This window comes from Arvicola amphibius, chromosome 17, assembly GCF_903992535.2.
Source record: "Arvicola amphibius chromosome 17, mArvAmp1.2, whole genome shotgun sequence".
Taxonomy (NCBI): Eukaryota; Metazoa; Chordata; class Mammalia; order Rodentia; family Cricetidae; genus Arvicola; species Arvicola amphibius.
In genome coordinates this window covers 36,876,945-36,896,751 of record NC_052063.2, presented here as the reverse complement: position 1 = coordinate 36,896,751, position 19,807 = coordinate 36,876,945, and the positions used below count along the sequence as shown (strand labels likewise).

Genomic DNA, 19,807 nt, shown 5'->3' with positions numbered 1-19,807 from the left:
CAGCGATGCATTATAGTTTACAAAGGGATGCCAGAATTACATTACTTTATCTGCATGATTATTACTAAAACTGCTCTCACTATATTCTTCCTTTCTCTACCCCGTTTCCAATGAAGAGCAGAAAGAGGAGACTAGTCTATGTGGCCACACTGGGTCCAATAACCCTAAGTCCCATCTTCTCTCTTTCCTTTTAAAGAGATGAAAGAACTGCTTTAGGGGCTAGAGAGATGGCTCAGAGATGAAGAGCTCTTGCTGCTCTTCCAGAGGTTCTGAGTTCAAATCCCAGCCACCACATGGTGGCTCACAACCATCTATAATGAGATCTGGTGCCCTCTTCTGGCAGCAGGCAAGAACACAGTATACATAATAAATAAATACATCTTAAAAAAAAAAAAGAAGAAGAAACAACAAGCAAACAAACAAAAAGAACTGTTTTAGCCAGATGGTGGTGGTGCACCCCTTTAATCCCAGCACTTGGGAGGCAGAGGCAGGCGGGTAGATCTCTGAGGTCAAGGCCAGCCTGGCCCACAGAGTGAGTTCCAGGACAGTTACACAGAGAAACCCTGTCTTGAAGAAAACAAACAAACTAACTAACAAACTATTTTAAAGAGGTGGACAGAACGTAAGTAAGACAATCAATGAGTCCTGAACTCGGAAGTCCTTCATCCTTTCTCTGCGCCGTGTCATCCCGCTGGACGGAGAGAAGGCTGTTCAGTTGAATTCTTACATTTATTGGAAAGTGTAGCTGCAGTGGTGGCATTCAGTACGGTCAGAGCATAATGTGGAGGCAAGGACCCTTTGCAGATGGCGGTGATAAAGGCATCCCTTGACGTGACAAGGCCCAGTCTTCCACACAGAGCAGCCATAGTCAGTTCAGCTTTTAAAATATTCTCAGTGGCAGCCTCATCTGTGCTGAAAAGATAAGGCATTTTGTTTATCCGATTAATTTATTTTAAGTTACACTTTAAAACATGATGTGGGCTTACATAGTCAGTGAGGTTTTAGAAAAGCTAAAACCAGTATACTTAGGATGGAACTTTACCCAATTAGCCTAATATCTAAAACACTGTAAAGCATATTTAGTTGGAAAAAAGATAGAGAACTTAAAGATTTAACTAAAAATATTAAGCATTTCATTTATTTGTTTGGAGACAGGGTCTGTAGTCCAGGACGGCCTCAAACTCAGTGCAATTCAGCTTCCTCAGTCTCCTAAATGCTGGGACCACAGGCATGAAGCACCACCCCTGCATCAAATATCTTAAAACCAGTTCATTCTGAGAGAGCATCAAGCAAATTTTCATCTTTGCAATAGTGGCAAGGCTTGGCATGATACAAGTGTTCTGTAATTTGAAAATGTATTTTTGATGAAAGCATTGTGACAATTCCAGTGGGAGTTCAGAGCAAACATGGGCTCCACGAGGGAGTGACAAAGAGTGACATTTTTTTTTTTAAAGATTTATTTATTTATTATGTATACAACATTCTGCCTCTATGTTTGCCTGCACGCTAGAAGAGGGTGCCAGATCTCATTACAGATGGTTGTGAGCCACCATGTGGTTGCTGGGAATTGAACTCAGGACCTCGGGAAGAACAGCCAGTGCTCTTAACCACTGAGCCATCTCTCCAGCCCCCAAGAGTGACATTCTTAAAGAAATGCTGAGGTGATGGCAATGTTAATCATCCTGACTCCACCATGGCAGTGTGCACATGAATTATAACACTGCACATGAAATGAAAAATGTGCAACAAAGCTATAATCATACAGAAAACTACAGATCGGAAATAAATTCTCTGGGCAAATGAAATTAAATTTAGTGTTGGTTTTAACTGCAATGATTTGCCATAAAACTCACAAAGACTTAATACCTGGCATCGAGCAGGAGCGAGAGCGCAGCGAGAAGACCGCACCAGCAGGCGCTCACCATCTCTTCCCAGACGGCTCTACTGACTTCAAAAGACATACAACACTCAGTCATGTTACACCTGCCACAGTGAACTGTCAATCTATAAAATTCAGCAGTCTAGTAACAGCTTCGTTATTAGACACCAAACAATATTTAAAATACCCAAATAATGAAAATACAGAAGCTGTGATAGTTTCATAATAAAAAACTCTTAAAGTTGTTTAAAAATACGCATTACAAGATACTTCAATACCTCACTTAATACCTTTTAAAAAATACATAATGCCATTTCCTCATCCCTAAGCCTTCAACAGACCAAACTGTCCTCTGTGTTATCAGCTGGAAATTAGTACAGACTACTGTCTAGAATATCTGCTCAGCTAGAACACTGTTAGATCTGCTGAGCATCCAGCAAGTAAACCCAGGAATAAAATGGCACTGGGTACCTCCTTGTTGGAGATGGGATTTAGAAATATATAAAGTTAAAACTGATCATGTAGAAATGAATCAGGAGCCGGGCGGTGGTGGTGCACGCCTTTAATCCCAGCACTCGGGAGGCAGTGGCAGGCGGATCTCTGGGAGTTCGAGGCCAGCCTGGTCTCCAAGAGCTAGTTCCAGAACAGGCTCCAAAGCTACAGAGAAACCTTGTCTCAATAAAAAACAAAAAAGAAATGAATGAGGACTACAGAGGCTGGGGCGATGCCTTTATGTAAGGAAGCAGACATTTTCAAATCAGACTTGCAGTATGTGTGCCTCTTTGCCAAGAAGCAAGAAGCACATCTACTGCCCACATGTCAGTCTCGGTACTATCCCAGGGCACCTTGAAACTGACCGACACCTGACTGGACAAGAAATACCTGAGATGGGGGTAGAACATTCAGCAGTGTTACACTGCAAGGGTACCAAGAGAGCATCAGAAATGTCAAAGAACACCACCCAGCTTCACAAGCCTTATCTGAGCACCGCACCAAAACCAATAGCAACTGAATGTAATTCTTGGAGTCAGTAAAAATCCAGCTTTATTCAAAAGTGAGCATTTCCAAAAGTGGTACAAACTGATAGTTTTGCTTCCACACATACTGATAAATCAGTAGCTAAATTAAACACAGTAAGTGCCCTGTGCTAATCTTAGAAATGAATAAACCAATTTGGGATATATCCTTCTAAAATTTCAAGGTCATATAAACCAGAACTAAAGAACTGTGTTCTACAGCACAGGAAAATATTCATATATAGCAATAAATTCAACAAACAAGGAACCATAAGAAAAAACACTGTGACAACCGGCAAAAATCTGTATCAGATCAGGGCTTAGATGAAATACTGGATTGACCTTAATTTCTGCTAGTAACTGCATCAGAATGGGGAGAACTATAATCAGTTCTAGAAATGCATATCCAAATATTAAGGGGTAGTGGGACATCCTATCTAGAACCTAGTCTCAAATACTTCAGTGGTGTGGGAGGTCCTTCTGTATATGTGTTGCTTTTATTGGTTAATGAATAAAGAAACTGCCTTGGCCTGTGATAGGCTAGGCGTGGGGGGGGGGGGGGGGGAGACTAAACCTAATGCTGGGGGTAAGAAGGTGGAGTCACAGAGACACCATGGAGCCACCAGAGGGAAAAGACGAAAGATGCAAGCTGCCAGCCAAACCTTGCTGGTAGGCCACAAACCTCATGGCAAAATATAAAATAATAGAAATGTGTTAATTTAAGAGATAAGAGTGAGATAGAATTATGCATTAGCTAATAGGCCAAGCAGTGTTATAATTAATACAGTTCCTGTGTGATTGTTTTGGTTCTGGGCAGCCAGAAATGAACAAGCGGTCTCTTCTTATCAGAAGAGAAGATAGTGGTATTATACAAATAAAGAGGAAAGTGATACCAACATGATAAAGTGTTAATTACTGGGCAGTAAGGGCAAATGCTAACACAGGAACATCTCTTGATATCCTCCCTAAGCTTCAAACTACTGAGAAGTAACTAAGGCAGGCAGAGAATCATAGCATACCTGTCTCCTTATCTGCCTGGTCCGACACTGACTGCACGTCCCGCTGCTCTGATGACTCAGAGTGTGCTTCTTCTATGACAGCAGGACACTCGGTCTCCACTTCTCCTAGCTCTCCTTCTATCATAGTGGTGATTCCACGGACAAGATCCAGTAGACAGTGGAATGCCACAGACATGGCGTAGCCTTCTGGGATAGTCGGGGGCTCAACTTTGTCCAGCATTTCTAGGCTGAAATCACAAAAAAAAGGGGGGGGGCACTAATGAGAAGACACAGGAAAGGAAACATAGAAAGCTATTTCCTTAAGTTGTAGACTCTAAAAATTACTAACAGGAAGACAAAAATAAAGGGATATTCCTGAGCTTCTTTGATTCGGAGAAGGATTCCCTTCAGTGTTTTAAACTAAATAGAGGGGCTGAAGATGGCTCAGGGGATAAAGGTGCTTGCTGCCAAGTCTGATGATCTGAGTTTGATCCCCTGATCCACATGATGAAGAAGGAAACTGATTCCTGCAAGCTGTCTCTCTAATCTCCACACATGTGTGCACACACATACAATAAATGTATTTTTAACATAAAAAATGATTATAAAAATGAAGGCCTGACTGCTACCATAACTTCTTTTTGAGATGTGTTGATATCTTCACTATTTTTGATATGCAATACAAAAACTAACATAAAATATATTAAAACAGTATAATGCTTCTCAAACTCTTACTTAAGATAAAGTGTCATAAAAGATAAAATAATAACACAAAATAACTTACAAAGAGGAAGATGGTTTTACGTCAGAGAAAATATAACTAAGATATCCAGGTCACTAGTGACCTCAGAGACAGCCAATGTGCAAATAACACTGGGGGACATCTGTGTCAAATTCAAATCTACTACACAGGAGGAATTGTTCAGAAGGCAAGACAATAAATCTTATGTTCTAAATTAGGACAAATGAGGAATTATGGTTCTAAATCCCTCCAAATGGTTACTTCTCAAGCTAACAACACAAAGAATGAGTAATTCAACTGGAAAGAATTAATGACATTGGGCTAATTATATTCACACCCAGAGAAAAAGAGAAGTTAGATCCTACCTCTTGTATATGAAACTAGCTCAAAATAAATCAATAATCTAAATATAAAAGAAATTACAAAACTCCTAGAGACATAGGCATAAACCTTCATTAAGATTATGCAATAGTTAGATATAATACAAAAGAAAAACCAGTCAAATAATGAGGTGAAATGACTCTGTGCCAATTTAAAGCACTGTGCTCTGCAGTCAGCAGCAGGAAAAGAAGAGGTTGCTGAGCAGCAGCAGCTCCCGCAGACCTGCGGACACCAGAGCCCTAAAATACACATCCTTCTAGTTTGCTCTTTTTGCTGCAATAAAACATGATGACTGGAAATAACCAGAAGAGAAAAGGACCTCACTGACTTCTTAAACATTGAAAATACTTTTTCTCACACAGAGTCCTGAAATTCAACAACTTTCATCTCATATATTGGAGAAATTAGTTTAAAGAAAAATGAATTTGCCAAAAGAAAATTTAATTCTGGAAGAGCTATGTCCAAGAGGTCTAAAAATCAAGTCATATAGTTAACTAAGAAGCTACATAAACAACCGAATCAATTCTTAGGTAAATGAATTCATATTTCTGCCTTATAATGCTATCAACAGCCTACACACAGAAGAAAACAAAATTTAGTCCTGATTAGAATCCTTAAAACAAGACAAAAGAAAGTAAGCTCCAAAATGTATAAGCAACATTAATATAATCTAGACAGAAGTATTTTAAAGTTAAATATCATCATCAGTAGTATTATTTATTATAAAACAATGTTGATACTACTTACTAGGTGGCTTTCGCGCTGCCTTGAACTGTAATAGTCAGGATAGGTATCCAAGTTCCTCTGTACTCAAATGCTGGTAGCAGAGTAACACCTCCACCAATCCCCACCATTCCTGAGCTGGCTGGCGCTGAGACTGGCCCACCAGCATTATTGTTTCCTAGTAGACAAGGAGGAAAAGCAAAGATACCAATGTATTGGTTGGTTATAAGTCAATAAATTCCAACACCTACTCAGACTCAAAGACTATGCTATGAAAACAAGTGTAGCACCTATAGAAGATGTTCATAATTCTCTTTTACCCAGAAAGCCTATTCCTTTACAACAATTTTTTAAACATAAAAATTATTAGAGTCTAGGCAGTTAGGTCTATTGGTAAAGTGTATGTAACATAAGCATGAGGACCTGAGTTGCTCCCCAGTACCATATAAGATTTATACATATGTCTCAAAAAAAATAGTGTAAGTTAGTTTATACTGAACCATAGTAAATGAACAAACCCCAGCAACTCAACAGAGCAGCTCCAATATGAATAAACTGATGGATATACAGAGGAGTGCCTGAGTTTGCACCCCAATACCCACAAAACACCTGGGCTTGGTGATGCACAATTACAACCCCAGCACTGGAGAGGCAGAAATTGGCAGATCCCAGCGGCTTGCTAACCTGCCAGCCCCACCCCCAGTAAAAAAAACTGTCTCAAATACAAGACGGACAGTCCTGGGGAAGGACAAGGCTGACCTCTGGCCTACACACACACTCCGGTCTGTGCCTGCACAGACATGAGCACATCAGTTATAAGAACAAACAAAAACACACATTTTTAGTACTTTATGTTAGACTTCTTCTGGAAAGTGAGAATGAACAGCTAAAAGGCCATTCATCAGGTAGTTCAAAGTAACAGTGAAAACACACAGAGGGAAAGAGAAGCCATACACTGATTTCCAAACAAAGTCAAATCAGGCGAGACAACTTCTATTAAGAGATAAAAAGATGTCCTAAAGGATTAAATGTCCAGACTCTTTAAAAGGATCCAACAAAGACTTTTTCAAAAATAAAGATAGCATCTAAACTTTCACCCTTATGTAATCAAAGGAAATAAAAGTATATCAGAGAAGAAAATCTATTCTGAAAAAGAAAATAAATTAGTTTGCCATGGTATGGTCAAATTATTCTTTAATATTTAAAAACTCTTTCCTCTCAGCACACGCAGGTGTTTCAAGTTCGTATGGACTGTTAGGAGACTTCTCTCCTAACAGTGAGTACTGGAAACGGAGGGAGAGAATGAAGACAAATCTGAACGCAACGTTACCAGCTTGGTTGGCTGCAGCAGGGTTTCCAGTAGGTGGGACGAGAAACAAAGACTGGATAAAAGACCCAAGCGCATTCACAATGTCGCGGAAAACCTTGGTGGAATGCTGCTTCATGTCGTACGACTGACAAAATGACCTGTGAAAAAATTTTAAACATTCTGGGAAAGGCGTTTGGCTGTATCATGATATTCACATTTTCTATAGTGAATATGGAACGACTGCTACTATTACAATCCTATATTTGCTGTCGCCCATCACACCTGAGTGCTTTCTCTAATTTGAATAGAGATAAGGGTTTAGATTCAACTCAGAAAGAAGCAACAACAACAAAAAAGAAAAAGAAAGAAAGGAAGGAGGGAGGGAGGGAGGGAGGGAGGGAGGGAGGAAGGAAGGAAGGAAGGAAGGAAGGAAGGAAGGAAGGAAGGAAGGAAGGAAAGAAATACTGGCTGCATTTGCTTAGCAGATGATGGCAATCATTACCCATGTGTTTGACTCTCCCTGCTCTTTCCCAAGCTTCTACCTGGTGTGGCAAACACACAAACACCATTTTCTTTGAGAAGCATCACTAACACTTACGAATAGGTACCCGCTCTTCTAAACTCAGCAGTCATCAAGCCAGCCATCTGACAGAACACTTTACCTTAACAAGTGAGGCTGCACACAGAGCCTGTGTATAGATTCCACAGCAACGGCTCGAAGCCACTGTGGCTTATCTGCATCCAGAAACTTCACCAGCAGTGACAGAAATATTTCACACTCGGTTACCTAAAAAGAACAGGAAGTTTAAACATTTCGTTGAGTCACAAAGAAATGATAATAATGTTGTCAAATCGCCTTGACTGGGATAAAATGGTGAATAAGAAGAGTTAGCTGGAGACAGCTGCAGCTTCTCAAACACACTTCTGCAGCAATGATGAGCTCCAGCCCTTGGCTTTGGAAAACATGGGATACATCTTGTCTCTAGTCCTACAAACTGCTTGCAGATGTATGATCTGCACCTCAGTAACACTCTACATGTTATACAACTGGATTTCTAAAAAGCAAAGAGGCAGTTTGGTGTGATGGTGCTGGCCTGGGTTACAACAGCAAGACTGTCTCAGAAAAACAAAACAGAAAAACAATGAGAAACCTGCAGTAGCTGACAGACGCACAGACACAGGCAGGTGAGGCACATAGCACGGGGCCCAGTGCTTTAGCCAACGCAAACTGTATTATTAACAACTTCTCTCTATAATAAACAGTGGATAAAGCATACCATCCATGAGTTACTGAGTGACAAACGAAATGAACCAGGTAAATGAAGTACGCCTGTGACTATCTGTCAAGTAAACAGCAGGAACTACGAAAGGTAAAATGAAGCTGACTTTGAGATTACTAAATCAAATGGATTCCTCATGAGTGCAGCTAGTAACTGCATGTTTTAGCTGTGGATGCCCCAAAATGAGGCAAGAAACTGGGGAAATAAAGTAGCCTTCAAGATTTTAGCCTCAACAATCAGGAAAGACAGTTAGATCTCTTCATATCTAATTCTAGGACAGCCAGAAATACATAAAGAGACTGTGACTCTAATAAAGTATTTTAGTTCCAAGCCTTAGCTACTGCTGTTTTCTAATGCCTCTCAGTATCTTTATTAGGTACTTAAAAGTAGGATGTAACCGTAAGGATAAGAGAAGCAACTTCCCAAGATATGGAAGGAGAAAAAAAGGGGGAGTAGATTATGATAGAAAAAAAAAGAGATGATTATCAAATCTACTTTAATAGAAAAAAAAACAACAGTTAATCTCAAAATATTTTCCACTGGTATGGATTTTGGTTTATTGATACAAATTTAAAGTTAATCTTGTTATATGTATATTTCTACTCTTGTTTAAGGTATTATGTTTATACAACTCATTTAAAAATGTAACATATAACTAAGAAATACAGATTAATAGTCATCTATAATAGTCAAACTTATGGCCATCTTATGTATACAGAGATATATTTCAGATAGATAGGTATTCTTCAAACATTTTAAAGACCTACAGAATATGGCATTTAAAATGTTTTAATAACTTAGACTTTTCATGACAATGAGACACATCTGCTCCTGACAGCACCAATGTATCCAGAGAAGAAGATGGGCACTGAAGAAACTCCATAAGGAGTTTTTTCTCTATGGCAAAAGCTAGCCATATGTGCAAAGAAACTGCCCTTGCCTCAATTACTGACAGTTACTGTCCAAACTGAACAAGCAGGACACAAGATATACAAATGTCAAACTTTGCTAAGACAAAGCAGGATGGTCCTTGAGAATTCCCTGCTTCACAGGAAAGTTTGTTAAATATAGCAGGCCCGTAGGTCAAAGTTAGACGCCCCACATACATAGAAACGTTGGGTGACTGTGCAGGAGCCTGATGTCCCTGTCATTAGGTAACATTTCATCCCTCTGGTGTCTCTGATGGACTTGAAGACTAGATAGTCACTGTTACAATTTTTCTTAGTTGATTAAAGGGTAAATTAGATATAAAACTTTAGACTCATCAAGATAGGATGGATAATTAAATGTTTCCTCTGACTTTGTCAAATGCAAAGATTTGATAACTGTTTTAATGTATATAATTTTACTATGTTAAAGTTGAAACCTTCCTTTTTGATTAGACAGAAAAGGGAAAATGCTGTGGGATAATCCTCTGTACACTGTGAATAAGTATTATTCTCATTGGTTAATTATAAAGCTGACTGGCCTATAGGAAGACACGATAAATCTAGGCAGGACAACCAAACTGAGGATTCAAAGAAGGGTGGAGTCGAGGCTGACACCAGTGAGCCACCCAAGAGAAAGATGCTAGAGGACAGGTAAAGCCATGAACCATGTGGCAATACATGGATTAATAGAAACGGACGAAGTTATAAGAGATAGTAATAAGATTGAGCTATTGGCAGAGCATTTATAATTAATATGAGTCTCTGAGTGATTATTTGATAGTGGCTGGGGGACAAGGAAATTATCATCTACAGGTCTGCAGTATAGGAGATCCCGTCTTAAAGAAAAAGTCAAAATTATGCAGGTGGAAATTCAAACACAAATGTTTGACAGCAGCAAGCACACACATGGCAACCACTGGCTTAGGTGCTAATGGGTTTGTCAGTGACAAATCTTTAGAGAAATGTTAGCACTGAAGTGAAACGTCGGGGCTAGTGAGATGATTCAGTCCGTACACTGCTTTCTGAAGGAGTCATAAATCCCAAGTTCAACCACCTGCACCTACATTAAAAGAGCAGGGTGCAGTGGCTCAATGATATCTGTAATCCCAGTACTGGGGTGGTAGAGACAAGTGGATCCTAAGAGATGGGTGGGCAGCCAGCCTAGCCAAATTTGTGAGGTCCAGGTTCAGTTTGGGATACTTTTCAAAAGGTAAGGTGGAGAGACACTGAAGGAGACACCACATGTCCACTTCTGACCTGCACACACACAGAGAGAACAAATACACTCACAGAATACACCAAAAACACACAAAAAATGTGAAATTAAAAATTTAGTGAGAGGGAGCCGGACATGGTGGCACACACCTTTAATCCTAGCACTTAGAGGGCAAAGGCAAACTGATTAAGGCCAGCCTGGTCTACATAGTGAGTTCCAGAACCAGGGTTGTAACACAGAGAAACCCTGCCTCAAGAAAAAGAAAAAATAAAGGTGAAAGATTAAATTGGATATGTAATTAAAAACCCATTCTTTCCTTCCTAAAGGAAATCAAGGTCAGAATAGAGACATGATAGCCACTTTAAGTTAAAAATTAATTTTTATAAACTCCTTAAGGGAACCTTTAAGAAAAATGGATCTGGGCAGACACTGTTAGTGGTCCAAAAGGCAAAGACTTACTCAGGTCAGAAGTTAAAGGAAGCAAAGTACAAGATATATTTTATTTTAACTCAGTCTCCTCTACTCCTCTAGCACCTGAAGAGATTAACTGACAATCGCTCACCTTCACCTCTCAGCAACCTGAAAAGCTGAGCTAGTGAATAGTGGGGACAAAATGGTTGTTGAACACCTTGGGGTTCCCTGAGACCATGAGTAGGAGTGTGGGAGGTCAGACACATTTTCATAATACTATTATGATTTGTTATTTTCAATGTAGTTAACACTTAATCTGATAGTACAATAGCAATGGTATTAGAATGCTTGGCAGGAATCATGGAGACAAAATCAAATTGTACTAGCATCATCTTCACTGCCATATACAATTAAAGATGTATATATATATATATATATAATATTCTAACATATATAATATTCTAATATGTATATATGTGTGTGTGTGTGTGTATGTGTGTGTGTTTTATCTAAAAACAATCTGATGCTTAATTTCCACTGCTGACTTGATTGAATTAATAAACACCTAGGGCATTCATGGGGTGCACATTTGGGTTCACGTGTGAGAGTCCCAAAGAGAATTAACTAAGGTTAATGCATGTGGGTGATATCTCCAACAAAAGCTGGGAACCCAGGTGGAATAAACAGGGGAGATGGAGGAGGCCTGAGGTCAGAAGCATGGTCGCTGCTCCCTGGCTACTGTAAGGTAAGCAGCCTTTGTGACATCCCCCACAATCGTTGACATTTCTGCCTCACTCAGGCTCCAAGTAATACAATCAGCTGGCTAAGGATCAAAACCTGTGAAACCCTGAGCCAAAGAGTAAGCTTTCCCTGCGTTAAGTTGTGAGAGGGACAAGACACTAACACACACTGCATGCAGTTATACGTACAAACATGTTTGGAAACTAACACTTACCAAAAGACTATAAAACTGCTTGATCAGAACAGACACCACTCTCAGCAAACGCATGCAGATGGGAAAATACGGTTTTTCAACTGGTGCTGGGGAAGATGAGGTGCTGGAACCTTGTCTGAATTTTATATTTGGAGAAAAGAGCTTGATCACAAGAGGGCATACTCTTTCTTTGAGGAGGAAACTGAATTCCTGATGCTGTTTGCAAAGGAAAAGAAGAATTCACTTAGTCTGCAGCATCCTTCCAAGGCACAGCACGCTAACTTTAGAACGCACGTCATGCAGTCTGCTCACGCTCCTCCACCTTTGCTTATTTCCCTCCTCTCCTTACTAAGTCTGCCTTCCTTCTCTTTACAAATCTCTTTCCCATATTCTTTCGCTTGTTTCCCAAAGACTTTTAACTAGTATCAGCTGTGTGATCTGGTTTGAAAATATCAGTTAACCTGGTGCTCAGGAGACTGAGGCAACTGCACTTGTAAAACCCTTGTCAAAAAAGAACAAAAATACTACCAAAAAACGTAACTTAAACTCTGGAAGAGAGAACAAACAAATGTCACAAAGTAGTTTTGTTTGAAGCCGAAGGCTATGTTTTTGCATCTTCAAACATGGAAAAAATACATGTTTATTTCTTGACTTGACAAATATCTATGAGAAACTAACACTAATTTTGTGAGACAATATCGATGAGCTTACTTGTAAAAAGACCTGTGGGAAGTCATTGAGGACTGACTCCAGAAGCTCCAGGCCAAAAGTCCGAGTCATTTCGGTCATGCCTACGAGCCAGTAAGGGGCGTCAGCATTAACCAACTGACATAGGTCCTAGGAGGTAAACAGTAACATGGGTTACAATAAAATATGCTTTCCATAACTCATAGTTTATGAAACTACAGCAAAACAAACCTATTTTTCTTAAAAATTAAGCACCAGTAATTCAAATTTTGACAAATTATAAATTCAAAAGATTTCAGTAAATCTCTATAGAAGCATGTAACTATAGACAATAAGCAGATAACTATAGGCAAACATTAATATTATTTAATAAAGAATAAACTTCTAATCTTGCTGTACTTAAAATGACTTAGTCATGCCAAATCAGGTAAGGTTTTTGTATATCGGATTACATTATGTAAACAGCAAATTTATTACATAAACTTTCCTCACTAAAGAAATGGTTTTGTAGGATTAGTCATCCTTAATATACTTGTTTTTCTAGTTCTGAGTTTAATTTCACTTCCTTAAAGTGAGCAACAGCATTTGCTGATAGTCAGATTTACAGAAGATGCAGAAGTCTTTCTTCAGTCTTTTAGAACTACTTTAATACTAATTCTATTTAACAGTTTTTTGCATGAGAAATTATATCAGACATAAATTCTAAAATAACAAATATTACGTTTGTCAACTGAAGTACCTGGAAAAGCATATACGCATCTTTAGCGCAAGGCTTCAGGGTGCTGACGGACCTTCGGTTACTGTTTCCCTGGACCAGCACTGGTGGTTCTGTGTCTGCAATCAAAACAGGCCAGGGGTGGAGGGACTTCAAAATGAACTTCAGCAAACTATATGCTGAGTTTAAAATTCGTTCTTCTTATATAACCATAACCTAATAATTTCATAACTACGTCTCCAAAGTGAAAAACTGATATTTTATATAAAATATCATAAGAATTACTCTCCATTTTCTTACATACATTTTAACAAGGTTATTATTTTTATTTACACATTTGATTTCCTCAGTCTCTTATTTGTCAGTTCCTTTATCACATGATCTCTCAGTCTGTAATAAATATCTAACATAAAGTTCACCACATAATCATTTCCCCTGCCTTTTCTTAGCTTCCAAAAGATGAGCGGCTTGACCTGCCACTGTAACTACGAGTCATGGCTGCACCAGCCAAGAATCAGCTGCAATGGTTTGCCCTGCTCACAGCACTTTCTAAACACTATTATGACTGGGACCATTCTCTGGGCTGATGACACAGTCTGTGGGCAAAGGTGGCTGAAGCCACACCTGAAGATCTGAGTCTGCTGCCAGGATCCACACAGTAGAAAATAAGAGCTAGTTCTCACAAGCTGTCCTCTGACCTCTACATGTGGGCTAAAGTATATACCTGTGTATGTGCACGTGCGCGCACGCACACACAAACACACACACACACACACATGCAATAATAGTTTGGGGTGTTGTTTTCTTGTTTTGTTTTTTGTTTGTTTGTTTGTTTTTGTTGTTGTTTTTAAAGGCAGGGTTTCTCTATGTAGTCCTGGCTATCCCGGAACTTGTTCTGTGGACCAGGCTAGCATTGAACTTAGAGATCCACCTGCCTCTGCCTCCTGAGTACTGGAATTAAAGTCACATACCACTGCTGCTGGTATGTGGTATGCTTCTCCAAAATTTTTACTGATGAAATTTATTTATGAATGTTCTTTATGTATATGGTGTTTTGTTTGATGCAGAAGAGGGCATCAGATCCCATGGGACAACAGTTACAGATGGCTGTGAGCCACCACTTGGGTGCCCTTGGGAATTGAACTCAGGACCTCTGGAAGAGCAGTCAATGGTTTAACTGCTGAGCCATCTCTCCATCCCCAATAGATTTTTTTTAAAAAGATATCATTCTTTTTAAATTATGGCAGCCTTTAAGATAAGTGTTGATTTAATAAATAACTGAAAGTGGTTTTGGTATTTTTTCTGTTATATTAAAGTAGAAAGTAGCAAATGGTATTTCAGCCTTTAGAGAAGCATGGCTGAAAATACTGCTCCACGAATCACATCAAAGTTATGAATATACGGCATTTAAACTAGAAAACTGTCCTACGCTCACCATGATTGTGAATAATTCCCTAACATTTCAAACTACTGGAAATCTACTTGTACTTCTCAAAGAGAAATGCGGGACAACTATGTACCAATGCCAGCAGAAACACCTAGACAACCGACGGTGCACAGTGGTTGATCTAAATGCAAAGACTTTCGTCAACAGTCAAGTCAGGGAGGCGGAGTGACCACGGCCGTCCTTTCCCAGCACTGCACAGTTTCCCAGTATGCCATACAATCACCAATTAAGTGGACTGGACATAGCATCAAGCGTTAAGAAAGAAGATAAACTATGTGAAGTGAAGAGCAGCCGGAGTTTTACAAGGCCAGTGAGATGCTCTGCAGGTACCTGCTGCCAAGCCTGCTGACCTGCATCCAGTCCCTGGGATGGAACTGTAGCAGGGAACTGACTCTGACCTCCACATTTGTGCTATGCCATGCTTGCCTGCATATATGTGTGCATACCTGCACACACAACAAATACATAATGCAAAAAATACATAGTTTTTTTTTTCTTGCTTGAGCAAAAAAGCCACGCTGTTGAAGACCGCACCACTTTAAATCCTTTCTAGAGGAGGTGGAAAATAGTTTCCAACCAATAAAGGTCACTATTAAAAAACAATCTCTATAGTTAAAACCATCAATTCTCAGAAACTATAACATGTCAAACAACGGGTATCGGTATCAATTCTCTAAAAGAATGTTTCTAATTTTTAAGAATCTCTTTAAATCTCAAAGAAGTGAATGAAAATGTAAGACTCACATACACCAGTAATTTCCAACAGGTGTCAGCAAACTTCACATGAGGGTGCCTACACTTGGAACATTACCTTGGTGACGTGATTCATAGTAGAAAACACGGGTAGGATGGCACTAGAGCCACTCTAAAGTACCGAATACCATCCAATGTCTAACAGGAGCTTGTCACTGAATTAGAGGACAGTCACACAATATAATCCAACTATTAAAGTGCAAACTATACAGACAGAACACTACAAAAATTAATGGAATATGTTTGCATAAAAATACAAACAATACAATATTTTGCTAAAATGTGAAATTATTAACTTCAATGAGGGGGGCTATACATGTTAGAATTTAATATAGAAAATGAAGGGGCTGGAGAGATGGCTCAGTGGTTAAGAGCACCACCTGCTCTTCCAAAGGTCCTGAGTTCAATTCCCAGCAACCACATAGTGGCTCACAACCATCTGTAATGAGATCTGGTGCCCTCTTCTGGCCTGCAGGCAGAGCATTGAGGATACTGAATACATAATAAATAAATAAATTTTAAAAAAAGAAAATGAAGTTTCTACTTAGGGTGATAAAATAGTGATTTATTTATTTATTTACTTGGGTTTTTGAGACAGGGTCTCTCTGTGTGTAGTTCTAACTACCCTGGATCTCATAGAGAGCCGCCTGCCTCTGCCTCCCAAGAGCCTGTATTAAAGGCATGTGCTAACATAACATGCCCAGGTGAATAATTTATTTTTAAATTGCCATCAATTTTTAAGTGTCATATAGCAATGTGTATATGTGTATATATGTGTTACATATGTTTGTGTGTACATATACACTACACCTGACATGGTTAATATCAGTTGTTAACCTGACAAAATTGAGAATCACCGAAGAAGCAAATTCCATGGCACATCTGTGAGGGACTGTCTAGATTAGGGGAAACCCATCATAAATGTGAGCTGCACCATTCCATAAGCTGGGATCCCTAACGCAGTGTTTATCTCTTCGTGCCCTGAGTGCAGTGTGCTCACCTTCCCGCCACCATGGGCTGTACCCCCCTAACGATAAACCGGGATAAACCCTCCCTTCCTTCAGCTGCACTACAAACAGTAAAGGAACTCATCACATATGAACATACATGCAGATACACACATACACTATATTATACGTGTTTATATCTATGTGCGTACATGTGTGTAGAAGTTTTCAAGTGTTGAGACCATATCTCGCTGGCCTCAAACCTGGGGTCCTGCGGAGCTAGGGTTACAGGTGAGCACCAATACGTTCTTCTCCAAAGGATACACAGGGTAGATTTTCTAGCTTTAGGGCATTACTAGTTCACAGAGTAAAAACTAAAAATGAATGGAAATTAAATCTCGAATCCAAGACCCCGCTCGCGAACAAGGAAGGCCTGTCAGCACTTTACCGCTGTGCTGCTCGTCTTCGGCCACCATCCTCTCGAAGACGACGGCCACCACCTGCCGTACGGTAGCAGCAGCCGTGTTGTTCGTGATGTTGTCCTTTGTGAAGTGGAGTCGAAAACAAAGAACAATCGCCTAGGAAAGAAATCCTTAGTGTGAAGCAAAACTGAAGAGCATGGATATTAGCCTGTCAGATGAGCTACAAGAAAGATAATTTGTTTCAGTTAGAAATTAAAAATCCTACCTTTTATAAAATAAAACTAAAAAAATTCTGATTTCAAAATAATTTGTCTCAGTAAATACATAGCTATGTAAAATTAGATAAAAGTTTGAAATATGTCTTTCCAAATGTGGTTCATGTAATGTGTTTTAAAGTATATCATGTAGCCAGGCGGTGGTGGCGCATGCCTTAGTTCCAGCACTTGGGAGGCAGAGGCAGGTGGATCTCTGTTCCAGGACAGGCTCCAAAGTTATAGAGAAACCCTGTCTCAAAAAACCAAAATAAATAAATAAAAATCAACTTTATCATTAAGAAGACTCTATAGACTAAGTTGTATCCCTTAAAGGTATGTAATTTCATGAGCTCTGCCTGACCCAAATGAACATAATCATGGTGCACATTTTATCACCCCTAACATTCCCTTGTGCATCTCAACATCCAGTTCTTCCTCTCCTCGAGCCATGGATAATTGATGTTTTTTCACTGTTGACCATTTAGCATTTTCTACAATTTCATATAAAAGATTCAGGTATTATGGTTTATGTCTTGCTTTCATTTAGAACCCTATTCATGGAGTGTGCATGTGTGCTGTCCTGTGTATCAGTATGCGTTTCCTTTTTATTACTGAGGAGATTCCGCCATATGGCTACACTGTTGATGGACATCTGGATAGTTTTCAGTTTGGTGCTGCTCTGACTGAGGCTGCTGAGAATATTCAAATGCAGGTCTCTGTGAAGACAACCGTTTTCATTTACACCTAGGAATACCTAGGAATGGAAGGGCTAGCTCACAGGGTAATGCAGGTTTACTTTTTTTTTTTTTTTTTTTTTTTTTTTTTTAAGAAACTGCCATTTTTCTAGGGTACAATTTGCTATTCTGTGTGTGCGATTTCAGAGCTATTCCATCCTCAGCAATATGTGGATTGGTGGCTTTGCAGAGTGTAACTGTCCTAATGGCTATGATAACAGTGTGATTTTAGTTCTCATTGCACCAGCAAATACGAAGGTGGAGCCTCTCCCACGTATCTGCTTGTCACTGAGCCCCTTACCATGAGGTCTTTAGACCCTGTCAATTCTTCAGTTCTTTTGTCAAAGTTCGTTAGAAGAACACGTGTGCCCTTTTGTCAGATGCCTGTGATTGCCTTCCTCTGTGTACCCTGTGACTTATTTCATGGACCATAAAATCCAAATTCTAAGAAATGGTTATGTACAGCAATCTCACAAAGATCTAAAAGTTTAATAGTTTGAAAACATGCCATTCTTGGAAAATATGAAATGCTGTGCTTTATCAACTTATATCAAAAGTGTTAAAGTATTTATTTTCATTTTATGTGTTGGAATGCTTTGCCAACATGTAAGTGCACTGCATGGATGCCTGGTGCCTGGGGTCAGAGAGGGGGCTAGACACCAAACCCAGAGCCTCTGCAAAAGCAACTTGTACTCCTTTATTTCTTCTTCTTTTTTCTTTTTTTTTTTTCTTTTTTGGTTTTTCAGGACAGTGTTTCTCTGCATAACCTTGGCTATCCTAGAACTCACAGAGCTTCGCCTGCCTCTGCCTCCCAAGTGCCAGGATTAAAGGCGTGCGCCACCACCGCCCAGCACAACTAGCACTTTTAACCGCTGACTCATCTCTCCAGCGCTCGTACACGACGTGGCCTTAAACAGCACTAGCACTCTATATTTCTACTTTAAAGTACATTATGTTGCTACACAGAACATTTAGTTGATCAGTTTTGTAGTATATCTTTGTACTTGAGTTTTAGTAGCAAATATTTCATTTCCAATAAGGTAGCAATACTATCCTATAATTGTGTGTGTGTGTGTGTGTGTGTGTGTGTGTGTGTGTATGCACATGCATGTGTCTGGGTTCAGGTGCATGCAGTGTGCATGACTGTGTGAAAGCCAGTACCATGTATCTTGTTTTTGAGATGGGTTTCTCACTGGAACTTGCCTACTAGTCTAGACTGGCTTACCAAAGATCCTCAGTGTGCTGATTGGTGTTTTTAAACTGAACACAAGCTAGAGAGGGAACCTAACTGAGGAATTGCCTCCACTGTACTGGCCAGTAGGCGTGACTGTGAAGTACTTTCTTGATTGATGGTTTATGTGTACCAGCACACTATGGATTGTTGCATAAAAAAGAAAGCTGAGCAAGGCATAGTAGGGAGCAAGCCAGTAAACGACATTCCTCCATGAACTGCTCAGTTCCTGCCTTAAGCTTCCTTTGATGATGGACTATAACCTGTCAGTTGAAATAAACCTGTTCCTCCCCAAGCTGCTTTTGGTCATGGTGTTTATCATAGCAAAAGAAACCTAATGAGGACACCAAGGGATCCTGCTGAGTTTCCACACTGACTCAGGAGCCACCTCACCCAGCTTTTCACATAGGAGGTAGGGACTCAACTCAGGTCCTCATGCTCAGGAAACCAGATGGAACTGTGTACAAAACAGCGTATATAAAAATGAAAAAAGCATATTTAACAAGTGGTGCTGGCATAACTAGTTATCAACCTGTATAAGAATGAAAATAGACCCATATCTACCACCATGCATAAAACTCAAGTCCAAATGGATCAAAGACCTCAACATAAAGCCAACCACACTGAACCTCACAGAAGAGAAAGTGGGAAGTACACTTGAATGCATTGGCACAGGAGACCATTTCCTAAATATAACCCCAGTAGCACAGACACTGAGAGAAACAATTAATAAATGGGACCTCCTGAAACTGAAAAGCTTCTGTAAAGCAAAGGACATGGTCAACAAGACAAAACAACA

The 19,807-nt window shown here is 39.6% G+C and overlaps 1 protein-coding gene across 2 annotated transcripts in view; it reads right to left on the bottom strand.

The window, feature by feature from the left end:
* Mon2 (MON2 homolog, regulator of endosome-to-Golgi trafficking) overlaps positions 1-19,807 on the bottom strand; it is a 79,237-nt gene that overhangs the window by 38,854 nt on the left and 20,576 nt on the right. For both annotated transcript variants that reach the window (XM_038314382.2, XM_038314383.2), the window contains exons 5-14: positions 16,816-16,945; positions 13,245-13,339; positions 12,530-12,655; positions 11,840-12,034; positions 7,711-7,835; positions 7,070-7,206; positions 5,764-5,917; positions 3,915-4,141; positions 1,867-1,948; positions 728-912 (exon numbers count right to left, since the gene is read on the bottom strand). In XM_038314382.2, coding sequence (XP_038170310.1) covers positions 728-912; positions 1,867-1,948; positions 3,915-4,141; positions 5,764-5,917; positions 7,070-7,206; positions 7,711-7,835; positions 11,840-12,034; positions 12,530-12,655; positions 13,245-13,339; positions 16,816-16,945 — 1,456 coding nt within the window. The remainder of the gene's footprint in view (positions 1-727; positions 913-1,866; positions 1,949-3,914; positions 4,142-5,763; positions 5,918-7,069; positions 7,207-7,710; positions 7,836-11,839; positions 12,035-12,529; positions 12,656-13,244; positions 13,340-16,815; positions 16,946-19,807) is intronic.